This window comes from Macrosteles quadrilineatus, unplaced genomic scaffold, assembly GCF_028750875.1.
Source record: "Macrosteles quadrilineatus isolate MER2022 unplaced genomic scaffold, UCM_ALF_1.0 Scaffold_9__3_contigs__length_116548681, whole genome shotgun sequence".
NCBI classification, from domain to species: domain Eukaryota; kingdom Metazoa; phylum Arthropoda; class Insecta; order Hemiptera; family Cicadellidae; genus Macrosteles; species Macrosteles quadrilineatus.
The window spans coordinates 97,537,389-97,560,097 of record NW_026542602.1 but is presented as its reverse complement, the minus strand read 5'-3'; the positions used below and the strand labels follow the sequence as shown (position 1 = coordinate 97,560,097).

General features: G+C 34.5%; 2 protein-coding genes across 5 annotated transcripts in view; both read right to left on the bottom strand.

Annotated features, from left to right (window-relative positions):
* The window catches only part of LOC129002701 (protein phosphatase 1 regulatory subunit 16A), a 113,962-nt gene extending 106,190 nt beyond the window's left edge, over positions 1-7,772 (bottom strand). For all 4 annotated transcript variants that reach the window (XM_054430699.1, XM_054430703.1, XM_054430702.1 and 1 more), the window contains exon 1: positions 7,484-7,772. The gene's annotated coding sequence lies outside the window, so the exon portion shown is untranslated. The remainder of the gene's footprint in view (positions 1-7,483) is intronic.
* Positions 7,773-13,822: 6,050 nt separating this feature from the next.
* The window catches only part of LOC129003649 (protein sax-3-like), a 107,897-nt gene continuing 99,010 nt past the window's right edge, over positions 13,823-22,709 (bottom strand). Inside the window, exons 14-19 of the mRNA XM_054431948.1 lie at positions 22,049-22,178; positions 20,856-20,917; positions 20,042-20,233; positions 17,955-18,049; positions 17,169-17,236; positions 13,823-13,975 (exon numbers count right to left, since the gene is read on the bottom strand). Of these exons, the coding sequence (XP_054287923.1) occupies positions 13,881-13,975; positions 17,169-17,236; positions 17,955-18,049; positions 20,042-20,233; positions 20,856-20,917; positions 22,049-22,178 (642 nt within the window). The 3' untranslated portion in view covers positions 13,823-13,880. The remainder of the gene's footprint in view (positions 13,976-17,168; positions 17,237-17,954; positions 18,050-20,041; positions 20,234-20,855; positions 20,918-22,048; positions 22,179-22,709) is intronic.

Genomic DNA, 22,709 nt, shown 5'->3' with positions numbered 1-22,709 from the left:
TTTACTCAATGTCAACTAGAACATATGCAATCTTGACATTTTGCAAAATATTTTTCAGATTACAGTTTTACTGTCACACATCCTAACAAAACAAACGAAACCGAATATTTTGTAAAATTAATTGATCTCTAGTGTTTTATCTACCACATTTTAAAATAATATTCAACATTTATTGCTGTCATTTTACATGATGATAAAATATATATACTAGTTTATTTCAACTAAGGTTGGGTTTGGTACGTAATGCTAGTTGTAATGAGTTAATATTTTTCACCTGAGGACGGGGTCAGATTTCAGATCCTGAAACGTTGTGTATTTAATCATTGTGATGAAAAATGTCCACAATAAACCTTTAAACAATATTAACCCACCACCACCAACAATGACACTAAAACAAACGACTATTAATTAATGGTAATAATGCTAGCCTACTAGTTTTTTTTTTTTTTTTTTTTTTTGTTTTTTTTTTTTTTGCAGCAGCATTAAAAAATGTTTTCTTACATCATCCAATATTCAACATTGTCAAATCACAATTTAATTCTCATAAAAGACAACACCTGACAACATAATGGCTACATTGATGTATTTCTGGTGATGTCGGACACTATGCATATTTTCACAGCTGATTCCATAACCATAAACAGTATTTGACGACTTATCCTGATCCATACCTCGCCCTGCACTCATGACCTTTAACCCACACCCCCCCCCCCTTCCACGGAGAAGATTGCATCAGTGGTCACTCTATATATACTTTGATCAGAGGCTGGTTGTTATTTATTGTTTCAGGATTAAACTTTCACCATGGTAGTGAGGAAACAGTTGTAGGCTACTGCAGTAGTGTTAGAATATGTTGGCTACAATGCTTTAGACTTAGACACAAAGATGTAGGCTAATAATTAATTTAGAAAAATTACAAACTTTCATTAATATTCCTAAGCCATTGACTTAATAAAATAAACTAAAAAAATATAAAGTTATGACCTTGAGTATATTTTATATTGAACTAGAGGTTGCCCCGTGGTCGAAACTCAACCAAAAATATCTACTGTGCAACGTAGATATAAAATATCTATTATTTTCACCCCACAACGTAAATAAAACATGTGATTGGAATTCCTTCCATTTGTTTTGATTTTCTGTCTATATTTTGTTGTTATTTTGTCACCAGCATGGCAACCCATAAGGCTCATGTTAATTTTTTTTAGTATTATAAATTTGTTGTTCTTATTTATGAGCCTATTTTAATTTATAAAGAGATTCTGCACATTTACAGACAAATATCTTTCTAACAGTGTGTGAAGATTTTCCCTGTGATGCACACAGGCTGATAAAAATGGCCCTTTCAGTGCTATGCGGCGATATATTGTTGTGCGTCTTTTCCCCAAAAAGTGCTATGGATTGCTATCCAAAAGAATTAAATGCAAAATTTCAAATTTCCTTTTAAAATACAAATATAAAATTACTGTTTGAACAAAATAGTTTACCTCACTATATGAAAAGCAACATAAGTAACTGTGTTGTCTATTTGTTCCGCAACAAGCACTGTCAAGTATAGTCTCAGAAACAGTTCTGATATTAATCTCAATGAGGCATTGTTTCCTTATCTTCTCTCATCCATTGTTGTCTAAGGTTGTAATGAGATTTATTTCTTCGTCACTTACTTTACACAAATGACAACTACTAGAAGTCAAGTCTTACTTGTGTAACTAACACTAAAATTTAAAACAGTACAATTTCTGAAATTCCACAAAAAAGTAAGTTTATAATGAAGACTTGCATTGAACTTTTTTAAATCTTTAGTAACATGTGTTAATGAATGAAAACGTAGTGTGAGGAAAGGACCCGTCATGGTACTAGGATCAGGTGATTTAAACATGATCATTTATTAAGTACATTAATCAAAGACAGCTGGGTATTACAGTATTTTAAAAGAAACCATAAAAAACCTACTCACTTTACTCAGGATCAAACCAGCAAACTTTTAATTATAATGTCAGTGCTCACTGTGACCACTCAGGTACCCAGTGTAAAGTACCCAAACTAGATCTTTAGCAAAAGTAGTACCCCATACATTTTTTCTTATTTGTTATGGGGTGGTCTAGCTGCAATTAAAATCATAAAATGGTTAATCAACCAGTTCATCTGTTAAATACCAAATCTTGATTGATACCATAATTTATTTAAACTCCTTGCATGAAAGTTTAACTCGTACATGAAAAATCTAAGAGAGTAGGCCTACAGGAAGAGTTGATTCAAAAAGTAAATACGTTTTGAGTCAATCTAGTAAAAATATTTAGACGATAAACAAAGCAAAGCTCTAACAAACAACGATTTTCAACCACAAATTTTCTCTCTGCACCATTCACGCATAATCAATAATTAAATCCTTTGGAATCCCAATCCGGTAATCAGGTGCAATCTAATTGCAGATAATAGCCCATGACTAACAGCCTAACTCCAGTCTAAACCGATGATGAAAGTGAAACACCGTACGAGAGGATTTGAGCTATGTGCCGGGGAAAGGCTTTTAATTACGTCTCATACTGCGTGGTTATCCATAATGATCCAGTTTCATCACTTCCCGCTAAGCTTAACGCTTTTTAACTGCATTGCAATGTCACCGGAACTGTACCGAGGACAATGTTGAATGTGGCTAATTATAAAATTCCACAAAGATATGGAAACTTAGAAAGTGTAGTTAAGTTTTCCTGCACATGGCTGAGAATAAACATTTGATTAGGCAGGGCCCAAATCTAGTTTTATAAAAATGTGGTAATTTTTTGCATTTATCTAATATACAACTTGGAATAATATGACAGACAGCGTACTAACTTAGCTGAACCTGCATCAGACTACTTATGCAAACAGTGATTTTATAAATTGTATAATAATCCTCTAACACATTGATATTATCAGTAAAACCTCACTAACCCGACACTCACGACTCGACAGTCAACAGTTGACAGAGAGCAGAAAAAAAGCAAATTTGTTCAGAACATTTAGTTTTGATTGTTGAATATTATGAATTTCATTGAAGATTACACAACATGTAAAAATACTCAAAAGAGTAATAAAATAAAATGTAAATTTAAATCAGTCTCTTATGTGTAGGCCTATTCATTTATTAAACCAAACCCTTTAAGAATTTCCATGTTCTGGAAAACTCAACAAACCCCAAACTCGACAATCTCTAACCACAAACTTACCTATTTTTGTACAGGTTTTTGGCCATTGGTACCGTTCTTGATCAGCTTTTAGCAAATTTCCCATGTAGGGAATAAGCTATTACCGTAGGTCTCATTGTGAGACTTAGATCCGAGACCGATTTACTTTTTTGTTTTGATGTCCCCAGAGGCCAGAAACATTATCCTTTCAAACTCATATATATATAGGTATGTGTCCGTAAGCGATAACTCAAGCTAATCCGATTTAGATGAAATTTGGTACGAACGTGTTAACCTACATTTATTCAAACGAGTTCGCGAACCAGCATAATCGCACCATGGGAACGGGAGTTTATGGGGGGTTTTATGGGGTAAGAATGAGGTTTACTCATTTTTTACCCTAAAAACTAAAATGTTTGCAATTTCTTTCCAAACCAGTTTGTAGAGCTTAACAATAAGAAATAATTTTGTATATTGAAGCGCTGTTGTATGCCTAAGGGTAACGGAGAAAATTAAAAAAAAAGTGAAATTTAAAATCCCATGTTATTCGTATGGAGAAAATTAAAACTTTTGTAGTTTACTTGTTTAAGATGTAGGCTATATTGATAAAATTTGGTAAATATATTTTTTTTATCCTATACTACTAACGTATGGTCAAAAAACATGTTTTACCTTCCCCGTTGCAGCAAACCTAAGCACTCGTTAAATCTAATGTTATTTAAATTGGGAATAAATATGTCTCATTCATGGAAATATTTCAGTAAAAATGTAATCAGACAAGTTGAAATTTGCTTAGTCTGCAGGTTTGCTGCGACGGAGGTATTATAATTTAGTATCAAACATTTTCCTAACCCATGATTACAAAACACCACTCAAAAAAACATTTCAAAACTGTTTGCTTTGAACTCCAGGATAAACATGTGTTGTAAAGATAACGTTGACAGTTTCTTGTTGAAAACAAAATTTCTGTTTTAAACAATGACATACTGTTAAAAATATATTGACAAAACTATCGTTCTTTGGATTGTTGTAAATTTTTGTTTAAAACACATGATGTAAATATGACATTAGATGTACCTTTTCTAGGTTAAGTGACAGTGCAAAATCCATACTTATAGTCGGGACCACGAAAGTTTGCAGTTGGCGGCAGCCAATCACAAGACAATAAGGCTAGTGCGACGTTGCCATATCGCCCGTTGACGACACTAATTAAAATATTAAACAATATCTTAATCAATATCAGCAAATCAGCTAGTATTATTAGATCTGGCAACACCGCACTGTCCTCATTGGCTCCTTCGAAGTCACGTGGTAAATAGGCTCCTCCTTCAACTGCAATCTTTCGTGGTCTTGACTCTAGATATTTATCCCATTAGCTTTTTGAACTTTCAATTAATTATTTTATTTTATTATCTCTTTAGACTAAATCAGCTGACTAGCATTGTTCAATTATTCAAAAGGTAATAAACAAAAAATTAGAATTTTGATCGGCTACCTACTTTATTGTTATTTTGAACACTTTGTTGGTAGAGCTTAATGATTTGAGGATCACAACTAAATGTAGCACTAAAAAAAAGTTTAAAATTACTATATAGGGCTACAGTGGGCCTACTTTACAGTACAATTATTTTTACTTAGTCTGATTATAAATTTTCAATAAATTATACTGGTAGCTTATTTTAAAATAGTTTATCATTTTAATTTTGCTGATTAAATTAGCAAAGTGGCCTACAACATTGAATAAAAGAGTTGTAGTTAAAAAACCGTAATCCACTAAATGCTTTCCGTCTAAAAATGTAAATGACAAAATTCAAGATCAGACTATCATGCACCTTGATTGCTTATCATTGTAAAAGAGCTTGCTAATCAAGAAGGTGTGCTTTATCAGTATAAGCAAAGCAAAGTGTTTTGGCTTGGAAAGCCAAATATTATTTCTGCCTGCTTATCTATATCTCCTCTCAACTCCTCGTAACATTTTCAACAATTAAGTTACTTACCTAACTGTTCTTTAACAAAAACAATGAAAATGTGTTCAGTGTGGTAACTTACTTTTCACATAACTTATCAAAGAAGAACTTATATCCATAACAAAAATTTGTTGAAAACAATCATTGTGCTTTACAAGTAAAATTGAAATGAATTGTAAAATCAAGGCAGAATAAAAATATTGTGAATACATTAGCCTACAGTTGCAGAGGTGTCTGATTACAGTGAAACCTCCAGAAGTTAACTCAAATGTAACATTACAAAAATACCAAATTAATGTAAAATTAATCATTACAGGTTTTTAAATTCTTGTATTCAAATTGTAGTGGGCTAACATTATTTTTAAATGTATTTTATTTTAATAAAACTGAATATTTAAAAACATTTAGCTTAGCACAGATAAGAAAACGTAATGCTCAGAGCACTTCCAACAATTAAGTACCTACTGTATACCGGTAACTTACTGTATTCCAACAATAAACTGCTGCTATATTATTTTTGTTGTTATAAAATCATTGTTAGGTACACTATTGTTGTTAGAACCTAATAATTATTGTTGATTATTTTGTCATTTTGATTCACATACGTATATAAGTACGTAAAATACGTACTTAACTATAGTTAAGTAAAATTGTCAAATGGCCAGTCACCATTTTGGTCGTGGTTGTTTGACATTTCAAATAAACTTATGACCAATTAAGCAAAAGGGAAATCATTTAAGTCTTTTTAGAAGAGTTACAATTTGTGTATAGCTTCCTCTAAAACCCAATACCTAACAATAATAATCAAAATTGGTTGCTATGACAACGATGACATCAGCTGTCGCTACACCATTGGCAGATAAATAAATAACTTCTTCTCCTTACTTTTCACAATACTTTGGGGAAACGTAGGTAATAAAGATCTAGGTATTTGTTTTCAAACCAGACCCAGACATGGTAATCTTCAACAGTCAATCACAAGGACATCAATTCTCAAGGTCAGATGATGATAACAAGAAAATCAGAAATAACTTGTCATCTTGATAAAACTACAGTAAGGCCATCAGTGTTTAATCATGTCTCAATTCAAGGCTACCTACACTATGGTTTTATTTTTAAAATACTAAGAAAAAAATCTAAATTATTGAGGATTGGGGCAACTAATTTTTTATGGGGTTATTTCCGATGAGATAGGCTACTTCCAATGAGTGTGGAATAAAACTGCAAAAACGAGAAACCTCACTTCTTTGTCTAGAAAAATAGGTATGACAAAGTAATGAGCTAACTTAAAATTCTATGTAGGCCTAGGGTAAGATTATTCGAATGTTGATATAAACATTGACTATTACTGGATAAGTTAGGCTACTAAAGTAGACATCCCATTTAAAGGTGACCATCTATAACTAATTGTAGGCTACAACAAACTATAAAACCTGCTTGGAAATACTTGGTGTACTTTCAGTTATGTCACAAAGGAATTAACTTATCACCCAATAAATAAATCACAAACTCTTGATAATCAAGGAATTGCCTGAAAATGTGGCAAAACATGTTGAAAACATCACGCGCTCATACATGGAACTGTGCCGCTCCGTCACATGACAACTGACTAACTTAGTACCGGTACAGATTGTGCGACCAGATCTGGTTGGGTCTAGGCGAGGGGGTTGGCGGGGGTACTTTAGTGAAAACATTTGTGCCTTGCTACACACTCACCCCTACCCCCAGCACTGCCGTGACCGTATGTTTTAGTTTGGCTAGTAGCGACCCGAGCGCATACCTTTAGACTTAAATGTTCATTCATATCAACGGTTACCACTAACGGTGGTGTAAACATGGATTTTAAGCAAGCGGATGTGTTGTCAACAATTTTATTAATCTAAAATGTTTATAGGCCTAGCCTAACTTAATCATAATTTGTATTAGGACTTACTACTGGTAGGGCCTACCAGGATACAGTTTAAGTAACTTAACTTACATAAAAGTGACCTTTTGTTAACTTCATAGGGCAGAGAGTATATCTTAAGGAGGTAATACTTAACTTATATTTTTTTTTTATTCTCTGCTCTGTGGGTATAGGCTATGTGACATCAATGACATTTGCCAGGTTTGGTAATTTTTACAGCAGATTTTCCCTGGTTTATTTTCGCATTTGTCTTACATCATATAGGTTTGTTTATATGGTTGCCCGATAATTTCAATAAAATAAGTAGGCTAGGCTATCATAAACATAACATAACCTCAAAGTAATGTCAGCCTTTCTACCGTAGTTAAAAAACTTATATTGCATATAATCAACAGCCTTCACAAATATATTTTAGATTTTAAATATATATTTCCTTAGCCTACCTTTTTAGTTCCTTGGGTTGCTGAAGTAAACACTCATTTAAAATTATTGATCAAACAAAAGAACCATCAAACCGTAACTTGTCCCGCTACATTCTAAAAACATGTTTTCATAAAAGACTTATTAATCTAACGAAATACACCGTCGAAATTTATTGCTACAGGAAATGCATATTAATTTATCACAGCTAAGTTAGGATACAAGAGCACGAAATTCAATAATTCATTAAATAGGAACACTAAACTTGTCTTGACACTTTTGGTTTCTGAACTGTTGACATTGTTCATTCACTCTTCAGTCTTCACTCACAACACAAACGACTAGGGATTAGGATGGTACAGACACTGGTTCTGTTTCTGTCCATTTCCAAATAGAACAGACAGGAGTAGGCGGAGGCGATTGGCTGTGAAAGGAAAGGATAACAACAACTAACTGGGAAGGGAAGGGAACTGGAAATCAGACGGCTGGAGGGAAACTAGAAAGGAAAGGGCAATAATGGTTGGGAACGGGATGAAACAGCTGACCGGTGACCATGAACGGCCAATCACCAGCTTCCGTTTCTGTTGTTTACTAAAATGCCGCTAGACTGCACCACTATACTGTTCCTTTTATTGGCGCGTAGTTTAAATTCTGTAACCATTTTCAAGTGCTGTCTGAACAAGTTTCTTTTACCACTCTTATTTGACAAAGGAGTTGTTTTTCAAACACATAGGGTTAGAAATTATACTTTATTCATAAACTCCTAGGATAGGAGATAAGGAGGTAAGGATAATTAGGACTTCATTACTAATGTAATATAGTTTTTAATACTTTCAGCCGCCATCCTTGCTTTACAATTAGATTTTACTTAAAATACAAAGTTTTTGTTGATAACATAATAGCCAACCATAATACACAGGGTGAATAAAAAGTCAAGACCCCCTCATCTAATAAGTAAATGTTCATGCTTATAAGTAAATTTACAGAGATATCCTTTTGGTAGTCATGCAAACTTAGCAGGAAGTCTAATTTTTTTGAAAATTTTGGGTGTCCCTCAAAAATGAAAGATTTTGAGGACAACAAAAATTTTAAAATGTAAACCCCCTTCAAGTGACTAACCACCATGTACGGGAAGGGTGGATAACTCAAGATAGCGCTCATCGACCCTCCCTCGACAGTCTGTTCCCAGTTGTGTAACGGCAATGTTTCGTTCCCACGATAGGCCTATCCAACCAAATGTATTATTTATTTATGTGTCGTGTGTTAAGTGTCATGTGTGTAAACCAACAACGAAGCTACACAAGCGTATTTTATTTATTACACACACATACATAACAAGAAGTATTACCAATAATACTCTGAAACTACCCAAAGTAAATAAAGGTATTTTTCGTCACTCTTTTCAATATCTAGGACCAAAATACTATAATTATCTACCACTTCAAATAAAGAATAGTTTAAATTTAAAGCAGTTTAGCAAAGCAACAATAATTTGGCTTTCTTCTCAGCAGGGCATAAATTATATCAATAATATCCTGTTGTAATAACTTTCATTGTTTTATTAAAACAGTTCTTGTTTTGTCCATCAGATGCACAGTTCAGGTGAAATTCAATGTTTTATAACAGATGCTAGACCATAAATTACAACGTCATGTTAGCCGATAAGTTAGTATAAGCAAACTGGTTACACTACTGGATCAAGTAGCCAGTCATATTTCTCTACATCTCATGTATTGTTACATTGTGGTTTTTTGTGGGAAATAAACTTCATTATTCATTATTCATTATTCATTATTTTTTAATGTACATTCCTGGACTGTATGCTTGATAATGGCATCTTGCCAAAACATGTAGCACCTACGGTAGTTAAAATTTGGAACTGACGACAGGTAATAAAAACCAATACTAGTCATTACTACAGTTCCGGGGCTACTACAATGAATTTGGTTACAAAAACTTAAAGAATAGAGAAAACCAGAGTTGCTGATCAGTTTACGAGTCTTCTAAGGATTAGTGCAGGTTGTTGATGTTTTTTTTTTTACACAAAGCTTTGTCAAAGAGTATACTGTCTGTTAATGAGCCTGGCAACCTGATTCAGGCCCATTTTTTACTATGTCAGCGCCCTAGGCACAACTAAAATAGTAGCGCCCCTTTGCAATATATAAAACAGGGTGACCACCAACCGGGAAATTTGGGAATTAAGCATGAATTTTTGTACCACGATCGCGCAATAAGATAATGAGGTCTACAGAGCCGTGAAGGATGATCAGAATATTGCCCCAATCGCATGAGACGATGATAATGTCTAAATGACCGCGGGGTATGATCATGATTTTACGGCGATCGCCCAATACGATAATATGATCTACAGAGCCAGGAAGGATCATCAGAATATTGCCGTGATCACAGAAGATGAAGATAATGTCCACACAATCGTGGGAAACAGTCAGAAATTTACCACGATCGCGAAGGGCGATAATGATCTCCACATGACTGCGGGATATTATTAACATTACGATGTCTTCACGACCGCAGGAAGGGAATTAAGATGTCTACAGGATCGCGGGAGTTACAATAATTATGTCTACTCAACATGGCTGCAAGGGATGATCAGATTTTTACCGCAATCGCGTAAGACGACGATTATGTCTATTCAACCACAGGATAGATCAGAATTTTGCCTCATTGGCGAAAGACGAAAATGATCTCCAAACGACCGCGAGAGATGAGTACCATTTGCCGCAATGGTGGGAGAGGATGACAATGCCTCACGACTGCGGGAGGCGACAATGTCTTCATGGCCGTGAGGGATTATCAGAATTGTATCGTGATCACGCAAGAAGATGATAATGTCCACACGACTTCGGGAAAAGATTAGAATTTTGCCTCATTAGCGGTAGACGGTGATAATCTCCTCACGACCACGGGTTGTGTTCATATATTGCCGCGATCAAGGAAGACGATAATTATGTCCACACGTCCGTCGGAAATAGTCATAATTTTGCCGCGATTGAAGGAGACGGACGATGATGACACAACCGCAGGAAATAATTAACATCTTACCGCAATTGCGGGAGACTGTTACGATGTCTAGACGGCCGTGAGAGGTTATCAGTTTACCGCCATCGCATGCAAATACAGCCACCATTTTTGTTATTTTCCAAGTTTTTGGTGCCCCCCAAAAAAAGCCAATTGCCTCACGCCCTAGGCATGTGCCTACCGTGCCTATTCGGTAAATCTGACCTGATTGGTTATACAGCTGTGTAACTGAATGTATATATTGCTCACCTACTAAAAATAGGGTTGCTCTAGTTCAATACTGAGAAAAGTCAAAATATTTAGAATGGTTCAAAACTGGAACCAGCTGCACTTGACGACTGGCTTTTAATAAACGGCTCTCTGGCTAAAGATCCAAGAACCAGATGATTGAAGTCAGTAAAAAAAACATGTTACCTCATTCATTCAACACCATTCGCTAATACTCGCCTTAAAATATTCACCCTGCTGAGTAGAAGTCTTAAAAATCTAATATAATCTGAACTTGTAAACTGGGACGACATAAATTTTATCCCTTCACAATGTACACTGAGCTACCTTAGAGGTTAAAATAAGTTAATTGGTGACTATACCCAGTGCTCAATTTGTAAATATTGAGGTGCCGGTACTGTAACCTATTTAATGTGATTAGTACCTATTTATGCTAATATCTTTATCTTTTCAAAAGAGAGGTGCCGGAACGCCATTCCAGCACAAATCGAGCACTGACTATACCTATATGTTTGTTGTGAGTTCTAATTATCTAATGTTTCTAGTGTTCTAATGTTTCTCTGTTAGCAAATATTTATATTATTGTAAGGGGCCCTACTGTTTACGAGGCTGAATCAGTGGAACTAATTAATTAATTAACCAAGTAACCAATTAATGGTCTATAGTCTGTGGTTTAGTTCACCTACAATTCCTCAAATTACTCATTTACAAACACTGTGGATCGCTCTCTTACCTGGATTAATAAGCTATATAATCCATAGCAATATCTCTCAATGAACATTGTGTCTACAAAACGAGCTTTGAACCAACTTTATACAATTTGAGATGAAAAGGGGTCAAATCAATAGTCTCAGTCATAGGTAAAGTTTTCATTATACAAATATTTATACAAAATGTACAAAACTTTAGAGCGGTAAAAAACAGTACAAAACACTGTCTACCAAAAGCATTTTTTTATGGTTATGTTCAAGTTTTTCTAAAACTAGTAGGTAATTCGTGATGAAACAACAGAAACATTTCACATTCAAGATAGCTTGGCTGTTCAGCTTAACAACAAGCTTATACTTGTTACAATGATTACTAATTGTATTGTTTGTCGTAAAATATTGTTACTATAGTTCGGCCGCTTAGAAAACGACCTGCGCGCTAATGCTAAACCAATGCTGGAGGAGGTCGCTTTCTAAGCGGCCGAACTATAGCATTTACTTCAATAGTGGCTACTTTAAATCTAGGATTTTCTTCTTAACCTGAGTCTCAAAAAATATCTGTGGGTTGTAAATTGTAAGTGGCATCCCCGGGATACAAACCCTCAACATCGCTGTCTTGGTTTGTTGGTACTTTGGGCCACCGACTGAGGCACCAAACCAAAGATGTTTTTTTGTTTACTGATGTTAATTATATTATTATCTAGGGATCCTCCTTGATGTTAATTAAATTTCTATTGATATCAATTAAACTGTTATTGAATGTCTATTATAAAGTTTTACAATAAAGGAAATCTGTTTACAATCTTATATTTCAGCGATTATATATTTCAGTACGATCTGTAACTCTGTACCACGACAGTTGTGAAATAAATTATGCCATAATTATAGTTAACAATAATGTGTCCTTTTAGTTTGGATTTAATGTTGGTTGGGTGTATACAAGACATAGGCTTATTAATAATTTGTAACAAATAAAACATTAATAGGACAACCCTGTTTGAGGTTCAATGTTCTATTCTTTTTAATCCTGGGTACAACATTGACTTGGGAAATGTGAATGGAATGTCTATTTCTTAAAACTGTGTCAATAGCTAAAGGTAAACCCCACAGTAATAAGCAATGGTAAAAAATGCTAGTATATTTAAAAATCCTGTGCCTTCAGTTATACATACTTCTCAAATTTCAACTTTTAATGACGTGTTTACGGTAAATCAATGAATCAATACAGCTATCTATATTTTACGATACATACATTAAACACAGGTTTATAATCTACAATCTATTTTCCCTACATGTTCCTAAATCTAAATATCACAAAACAGACTAGATTATTTTATTTCTTCAGTCTGAAAGTTTCATAACTACTTATAACATGATTGTGCCGCTTCTACATATACTTACAAAACTACAGACTTTGGTTGAGTAAATATGAACACATATTTTTTCTTAAACTTACTGTTTAGATTTGAATCAAATGAGAAACAAAAACATTGCTTGTTATTTGGAAAGGATGCAAAATACACTTAAGTAGCGAGATGTAGCAAAATCCTGAATTAAAAAAAACAAACATTTACCACTGTAGTTTTTAAATTAAAATTATTATAAAAATTATGTTTAATAACTTAGGTAATTTTACATATAGAATACCATGGATGAATTGTAATCCGTAGACTATTTATATTGTTAGGTTTAATGTTAAGTGATCATCAGATATGATAAAGTACCAAAAAACAACTAAGTTGACTTTAGAATAGGCTGGTTCCAAGTACAAGGACAATTTTGAATCATTAAAAAATAAAAACATTCTAAAATCAAAATTTAATTATTTAACAGTTCTTTTAATGTTTACTCCTGTACAAATGATAACTCAAATTTACAAACCAGGTATGAGTTTAATACAAATACAGTTTGGATCTGATCCGAGAAATGCAGAATCGTTGATTATTTTTGGTTGTTATTTTTCATATTAATAACCCTAATTTTCCCAATTCTGATTACTTTTACAAATATTTGAAACAAGGCATCACTTAAACTTCACATCACTATTATTGATCTTTAAACTATTAAACTAAAAGATCATAGTGTTGTATTGAATCCTATATTTTTTAACTTACTTAGGTTTGGATTCTTCAAACCTTCATTTCTTTTTTCCAAACTTGTTCATTAAAAAATTAACAAGTACACATATTATTAAACACATTTCTTTTATTTTTTTTGTCGACTGCACCATAACTATTAAACTAAAAGACCATAGTGTTGTATTGAATCTTATATTTTAATTTTACTTTCTATTCTTCAAAACTTTTTCCATTTTTCACGAACACTAGGTTTTCTGTTTACATGATACCGAACCTTCAAAACCAAGCATTCACTGAATATACATATTAACATTAAACTATAATATCAAATTTATCACAAACATTTTGAATACAATGCATAATACTGTTTACTTCTGCTGACTGTGCTTGACTTGAGCGTAGGAACAAGAAGAACCGCTGCAGGAACAACTGTCGTCCCAGCTGCCGGAACAACTGCAGACTTCTGCAGAACAACAATAAAATCAGAGAGATTGAGTATCAGCCTTTAACACCCAAGGTTCATTGATGCCTATTTTCACCATGTTTCCTCTCCTTTTATCAATAAAAAATTGAACGGTTTTTTGTGAACATACTCACAAAGAAAGGATCCATTTTTGAGGTACAAGTTAAATAGAATCATAAATTACACACACTACTTATGAATTTGTTTCCTTATAATTCAGCTGGTTGTATGCTCCATCGGGTTCATGCAGGGGCGTGTTCTTGTTTATAATTAGTTTCTATTATTTCAAAACTAGCAGGCCCGGTCTGGCTCCATTGGAGGCCCTCGGCTAGATGTTGATTTGAGGAACCCAGCCAGAAATAAAACAAGGGCCATGGGGTGCTCTCACGGCAACAATTAGTTAGCATATATGTTTGCTGCATGCCGCAGGTTCATAAAAGGGGCCTAATGTGGTTTTAAATGATTAAAAGTTTTTGATAATTTTGATTAAATTAATAATTGCTAAATTTCCATAAATTAAAATCTTTGTATTTATAAATTTAATTCCAAGGTATCAATCAATTTAAATTTGATATAAAATTTGCTCGTATTTCTATTCACCTCTACAGATGCCATAAAATTTAAAGGCCAATTCTTAAAATTGTTTTAAGTCTTCAATTTAAAAATAAGACCAAAACCTAGTTCTTGGAGTTTTTGCCATGGTAAAAAAGCATATCACGTACCACTTTTGAATTTTGAATACATCTATGAATGGACCACATTTACTGTTTATCCACGGCCGCCTTTAACTACAGGCCGCGGCCTGGTAGAATTGGCAACGTCGCAAGTGGTGTTGTTCAGTGACAGACGTCCCATAAGATAACATGGCAGACAGGTGACATCAGCTCATTAAGTCGCACTTTATTTATTTAAATTTAAATTTATGAACATAAATTTATTAAAATATTGAAAATGAAACATACAGAATTCAAAACCGAAACAATATGAATTAATATCTATATCTGTACTTTTTTAGGCGGAGTCAATATTGTCATAGTCCAGTAACCAATCTTTCGTTAATACACAAATACCATTAGCTGCTACCAAACAAAACAGCTGTTACAACACCACTTGCGACGTTGCCAGTTCGAAGGCCGCGGCCTGGAGTTAAAGGCGGCCATGGTTTATCACACACTTTACTCCATAGTTGTACTTCAGCAACAAAGACAAACAGAAATAATCAAAAGTATTTAAATTTAAACGTTGTAAGGCTTACAAAAAACTTCTGATGATTTCCGCCTGCCTGTTTGCGACTTCTGATTGTTTGCAGGATCGGAACTGAAACCAGCTAACCTGCTAACCATAAGTTAAAACAGTTTGACTTTAATTTGTTTTTATTTTGAAATATTTCCTATCCATTTTTATTTTACTTGCGCCACTTGGGTGCACACGTTTCATTTTATAAACTGAACGATTCACGTGTTAATAATCTTTCAAATAATACGTCATAACCCACTACGTAGGAATGACTGGAAACAGTCGTCGGTGATTAAACTAGTCGTAACACCATACTCGACCTTTTGGTGTTGAGATGAGGCTGACTGGTCGAATAAAATCAGTTGTAGATAAACTGACGGATAGGAATTGGGAACAGTTTTTAGGGATGATACATAAAATGTACTGTAATTGTGTTTATTTTTGTTGTTTAAAAAATATAAAATTGCCAAGACACTGGGTTTTATATACTGATGATTTAGATTTTAATGCCTGTAGTAAAATCTGTTTTAAAAACCAGGTAACAAATAAATAGGAATATTTGTTATACTGAGTTAAAGACATTAGGCCTACTGAATAATTTAAATCTTGCAGTCATGTAATAAACTAAATATTTTTAATTAATTGTAAATGTTGTCATTCTATTACGTTTTATACCAAAGTAACAAAATATTAATGCAAATGACAACAAACAATAGGAATCAAGCGGGAAAACTCCAATGTTTAAAGTAAAATTATATTCGATAATTTTCTTTGCAATGACTGAAACCACTGCACCGATTGAACGCCACCAGTTGTTGTTGTAGTGGAATTCTCTCGGTTTTTCATTCGACTGAAAAAAACCACTGGTTTTAAAAACAACCGATTGACAAATTGACTAGTCGATAGTTTTTTCCAGTCGGTTGTCCCATCACTATAATAGTACAAGCACTAAGCTGTCTGCTTGAGTCCAGACACCAGACATATCGCAGACGCGCCGGCACGGCAATGTCTCGTCACTACCGCGGAGCGCTGGGCACTAAGCTGATTCGAACGGTGCATTGCAGTGAGATCGGTGACTATCCTCTAGTACCGAGTGACTATCACTACTTAGGGGCTACCCTTAACTGTAATTCAATTAAAAAAAGAGTATTGTTTATTAAAAATTGTTTTTGCAAGACTACGTCGCTGTGAAACAGTTAAACAAAATATTTTTTTATTATGACAAAATTTTTTTAATTGATTTTTTTGGCTTTTGGAGGCCCCCTTGAGCCGGAGGCCCTCGGGGATCGCCGACCAGCCGCCCTGGCCAGACCGGGCCTGAAAACTAGTTTCACCAAACAAACCTATCCAGCTATAAAAAATAGCTCATCTTCTGGTTTCACAACCAAATAATTAATAAGAAATCATAAAATTGACCAAAAACAAGAGGATGAGTTAACACAATTTACAGGGCATGTGCAGACAAATCCTTTGACTTCTTTTGATGGTGCACTTTAGGGACTTAAATAGAAAAAAATTCCTTATCAGATTTTTATTGCTACTGATGTTAAATTTACCATACTAAGACAATAAAGCATAGACCAAGCTACTTTTGGAAATTTTGGTTCAAGCTGTACTTTTTCCAAGTTTTCTAGCTATTAGTGTTGATCGTTGATAAACTCTATCACCAACAGAACCCTTTTATAAATCTAACCACATGCGCTACAAGGCACCCAATTTGGACAACATAATGATGAAACAATCCTAAACAAATTTGGATAACATATAAAAAAAACACAAGATAAATTGGATATTTCGAGGCCACTGGCCCCTTGTTTTCTTCTGTGTTACTGTAGTGAAGTGGGATGCATACATTTCTTAAGGTAAGCCTGCTTATCCTATCCTTTGTCTCCCTTATTCTCAGGCAATAATCCCTTTCTATTCAAACCTATATTTAAAAAAAAATTGTTCTACACACCTGGTGGCAAATGTGAGTACATAGTAGAAGCTTCAGTCCCAGGAACATTGCCGTAAGTTTCTATTGATCTGCGAAAAATTTGAGAGGGTAAATACACTGATGTAAAAAATGCTGTTTGAAATTGTGGATGTCAAAATTGTGGTAGGTCAAGGAAAAACTATAAAAATTGTATTCTGTTTAAAGTAACCCCTTGAAGGACTTAAGCAGGGACAGGTCTTTGAAAACTATTTGAGTAGAAACATTCTGGTATAAGTGCTTCAGAAAAAAAAACTACATTTTTATGGGATCCGACCTAGGCAACAATCCCAGACCGTATAGGCCTACTGGCTTGTATACTGTGATCCATTTGATGGACACCTAAGTACTTTTGTATGGTAAGAATTTAAACTTAACAAAAATACAGACAAAACATTACCTACTGTGTTTGTGATCTTTCAAAAATAAAATTTTTGGCAAAATTCAATGGAAAGCTCACAAACAATTTACTTTTTTAGGAATCTTGAAAACAAATACTTTGTGAAATTTAGAATTACAACTTCCAATAGACACAAGTATGGAAAAATGCACAAGTCTTATAAATGATGAACAAAAATCACAACTTATATTCTTGTCTCATAAAGACAACAATAACCAGAGAAGTAGTCCACTAAACTAAAAGACCATTTTGAAAGACTCAAAAGACTTTATTTACTTCCAGACATTACTCTTATGATACTTCAAAATCTGGGCTTTGAGAAAACAATTAATTTAGAGAAATTTGTATAGCATACCCAGCATAAAATTTACCTCATCCTAGGCTGGCAACTCTGCTCAGAACAGTTACAGAAGCACTTGGATTGGCCAGATATGGACTGAGTTCTGTGTTGACATTGCTCTGGAATCTGTGGGAATAGAAAGAATAATTACAAGTTTTGTTTTTATTCACCATCATAACAGGGCCGGATTTAGCACTTTTGCGCCCCTAGGCCCAAATCATTTTCCGCCCCCTAGTCTGGTCACAGTTACTTTCCTTCAAACCTTTATTAAAAACTATATCATGCCCATAGGCCTAAGTTAATTGCTTGAATACCACTCCTCGTCGGAATCATTGCAAGTTTTTTTTATTGACTTGTTTAGCCTTAACAAAATGCCGTCTTAAACACAGTTAGCAATTTTATACTTTTAATAAATGCTCACGTTTGTGGCCGTGGGACTGAAACAAAACAAGTAACAATTCAATCCACCGAGAATTCCTGAAAAAAAAAGAAAAAGAAAAAAACATGGACATTGATTCCAATTCCAGGCCCAAAAACCTGAACTCCATACAGTACGTTATACCATAGATTAAACATAGGCTACTCCTTTAGTAGATTTGTCATAATTTTGGATTAGCTGAAAACAATTCTTGTTATTTAAGGAGTACGTTTTATCTATGTTTAAACCTAGTTTATCCAAAATAAAACGATCTAATCATCAACAATAGGTCGTCTCCTGTTTATATTACAAGAAATTAAAACACAAATCATAGAACTAACCCTAAAATTATAAAAACAAAATTACGTTAAAACTAACGTCCAGTATCATCAACATGAACTAGACATGAAAAAATATTGAATTAACAATGTCATGAGATGTCGACTTGAGCTATATTTAATCTATGGTCGTACTGCATCTCAGTTTATATTTCCAAAGCAAAACAGAGCCAATACTCCTGCCAACCATACCGATCCTTAGGTCTGAGGAGAAAATGACAGCATTAATGGTGCTTTGGAGGGTATTGAATGTTTCTAAAATCTAATGCAAACTGAGATTGATATTTTTTCGTTAAATTTAAACGTAAATTAATCGTTGTTTTAATATTCAACACAACGTATTATATATTTTAACTTTTGATCCTGCAGATTGTTGTAAACTAATCAAAAGATTAGTTAATAACTTTTGTTTTGTAAAGTGAGGGTGGTAACAATGTCTAGCACGCTTCCGCCCTTAACACTTTGATCAGTAGTGCCGAGCCCGAGCCTGAGCCAGCCAACGAGCCAGCATAGTGGCCCAGTGCAATGACAATACGTTGCGTACCCCTTGGGCGCTCGTCAACGTCAACATCCCTACAGCCTACTCCCGTATAACCAATATTTTGTAACGAAAATAATGCGTAATTCTGAATAATATTTTTAATTTCATAACAATAATTTCTTCTTATGAACTTCAGAAGTTTTTTTTATAAAATATGACTATTTATTTTTATTTTTAGATAGCCTATACAAAATTCCTCTTGGCCGTGCGCCCTCTGGGACCTTGCGCCCATAGGCCCGGGCCTACCGGGCCTATTGGGAAATCCGGCCCTGCATCATAATTCTAACCTTCTAAAAAGTAACAGTCAAATCATACATTGGCGGACCCTTTCCCCACCAACTTTACTTTTGTTATTTTGTAATGTTCTATAAATAAGGAGCTACTTTTAAAACTAACTGTATGTATTCAGAGTAAGTAAAAATGTTAAAGTGGTGGAAATTTTCTCTCACCGCCCTGTACTAGATGTGTGCTAGTCATCTGGCGATGAATGTCGGCATCGGATATGTTTTGTGTCAACAAAAAACGTATCCCTTACCTTACCTCGGGCGTGGCAGGAGATTTGATTGTACATTTTTTTTACACATATGAAGTGTACATGACAGCTACAGAGCTAAAAAAATTTGTGTAATTATGTTCACAAATGATGCCAGTTAATGGTGATGAGCCTCGATGCGGGGTACAAGCAAACTACGGATTCATTCGCGAATCCGAACCTGCACTCGTATGTTTTCTGACTTTTATGCTTATCTAATTAATATATCCACTACCAGTTTAGGCTGGGTAATCGACTCTGACTCTATACTGTTCAAAATATCACTTACTGGAGGTGGCTGGTATGGTGGAGCAGCCCTTATGGAAAACCCAGCATGGCTGCCAACCTTAGGAACATCAGACACGTTGTTTTGAACACTTGCGGCGAGCGGAATACAGTTGGTAACACTGTGACTGAGAGGCTCGTAGTGAACACTGGGAAGCTGTCTAAACGATGGAGGACTGGAAGATCTTCTGTTGATCTGCAATATAATTTTAGAGAATGATAAATTGTCTGTGGCGGGAGTGGCTTTTTAGATAGTTTGACAATGTGTACAGTATTTTGATTTCAAAATACTTTGGTGGGGTTTTCCTAATCAGCAAAGAGTAAAAGATATTAACCTTGGAAATCCCATATGGACTACTTATCCTAGTGTAAAATGAGTTTTGGTGTTCCATGTCTGGGAAGGGTGTTGAAAACAGTCCTGTTTTGGTGTTTGGTGCAGTTAGTTGGGAGTTGCTTTTTGTGTTGAGTTTCGCTTGTGTTAAACTATTTAATTTGACTGTCCTATCATTTATGCTGTTTCTAAATAAAAAAAATGTAAAATGCTTTGGCTAGATGAGTAAACTTTTTTGAAATAAAGAATTATTCCTACAATTTTTGGCAATCATAAAAAAAACATGCTATTTAAATAGTAAACTCTAAAAATGAATAAAGCAGACCTGTGACAAGTGAATATATTTAATTCCAATGACAAGAATACTTCACCACAAAAAGTGTATTATAGTACTATACTTTTTATATCCACACACCTACTCAAATTAAATAGTATGAAGTGTATTTTAAGCTAAGGAAATTCATAAGATAAAAAAATGTTATATTACCTGTGAAGCACTTCTGGCACACAAGGGGGGAACTTGGGTAGTGAACAGACTCAGTTTTCCCCCTGAAAAAATTAAATACATATTGTAATTTCATCAGTAATAATTGAAAAGACACCAAACAACTAGTTTTGGCATCCAATTAGTGCTCTCAGGCTGCACAAGAAAATGTGTCCAATGTAGTCAACTTCAGGTGAAGACCTCTAGTTTTTTATTTGTTTTTTCTAGAAAGGTAGTCATATATGTAGGTAATCTTCAAACTGTTAGGTCACATCAAAGCATTATCTAATGGCTGAAGTTATTGATGATTGGCAGGCTTTAATCACAGAAAACATACTACTATAACCCAGAATGCCAACTGCATGGTAAAAAGCGTTAAGTACTTTGAGAGAGCTTTGCTTGTCAATTCATAGGCAGCGCCACCAGCGTTGCTATGCACTCAGCGGCATATTTAAGCTGAATGCATAGCAACACTGGTGACGCTGCCTACGAATTGACAGGCAAAGCTCTCTCAAAGTACCTAACGCTTTTTACCATGCGGTTGGCATTCTGGGTTATAGTAGTATGTTTTCTGTGCTTTAATACACAAGCCATTAAAACACAATCCCACTTTCTAACTATATCAGCCACACCCCATAATAATCTCCATTCCATGTTCACGTTGTAGTATGGAGTGTCTTAGACATGTCTTCCGATTGTTTCAGTGACAGTATAGCCATCCTAAAACATCAGAACCCCAATAAAAAACCTTTTACTATTTCCAGTTTTTTTACCATTATTGTACTTTCTACTATACCCCCGTCAAAATAAAAAATAATTTAAAAATGTATAAAGTAAAAATCATAATTCAAATAGCATAAAATCTACTTTTTTTAGAGGTTGGCCATCCCTCATAACCTTTAATTTGCCGGTTGACATAGGAGTCTCACCTGTCCGCGAAATGGGTATCCAGCAAAACAAGAGGTGAGCCCCCCTGGTTGGATCCGTCACTGATAAGAGTGAGTTGAACCGGACTGATAAAATGTAGTGGCAGACACAGGGAACTGAACCAACAAAGTTGCTGCTATGGATTTGACCCGCCGTGCTCCCAACTGAGCCAATGACTCGACAAACTTGAGCGCCTTCACAGGATTTGTGAAATCAGTTGACACAATCTGTATGAAACATTAGGGTTTTTTTGTGTTGTATAAACTTACCATTGTTGGGCAAGGTTGTGCAATGTGTAGATTTTTGAAGAGGACTCGACCAAGACTCACTTGTTGGGAGATTTTTTGTTTCTATCATTGATGATCTTGTATTGACAGGCACGATTTCTCCTCTGGACTCCTACAAAAAGAATATACTTTTAGTTTGAGGTATATAATTTGTATAGTTAGCCAGGACTAAAAAGGCACTTGTGTTTGGTAAGAAGAGTTGGATTTTGTTGGAAAACAACGGCTGGCAGTGAAACTGTGAAAATCAGTTAATGAAAATTACTGCCTTTGTTCGGTTAAGATACCTTGATTCTATTATTACAATGATTATTTGACTATGGATATTGCAAGTAGATTTCTCATGCCACTGTCTTTCTGAAAAGATTGAACGAGTAATTATGTTGGATACGTCTTAGTCTTTCCCATTTCATACACAATAAACAATCCAAAAAAACCACTGTACAGTTAAACTGACAAAAGAATGAAATTGGTTCAGGAACTTTATCTATTTAGAAATATTTTCTATTATTGTTAATAATTAAGGAATCAATTTATTCAAGATGGATTTGTGGTAATAAGTTGTATCCTTCAACATTTTAAAAGTATTAATATAGATTAACACAGAAAGTGCAAATCAGAACACTCAAGAGGAAAAGTATCTCAC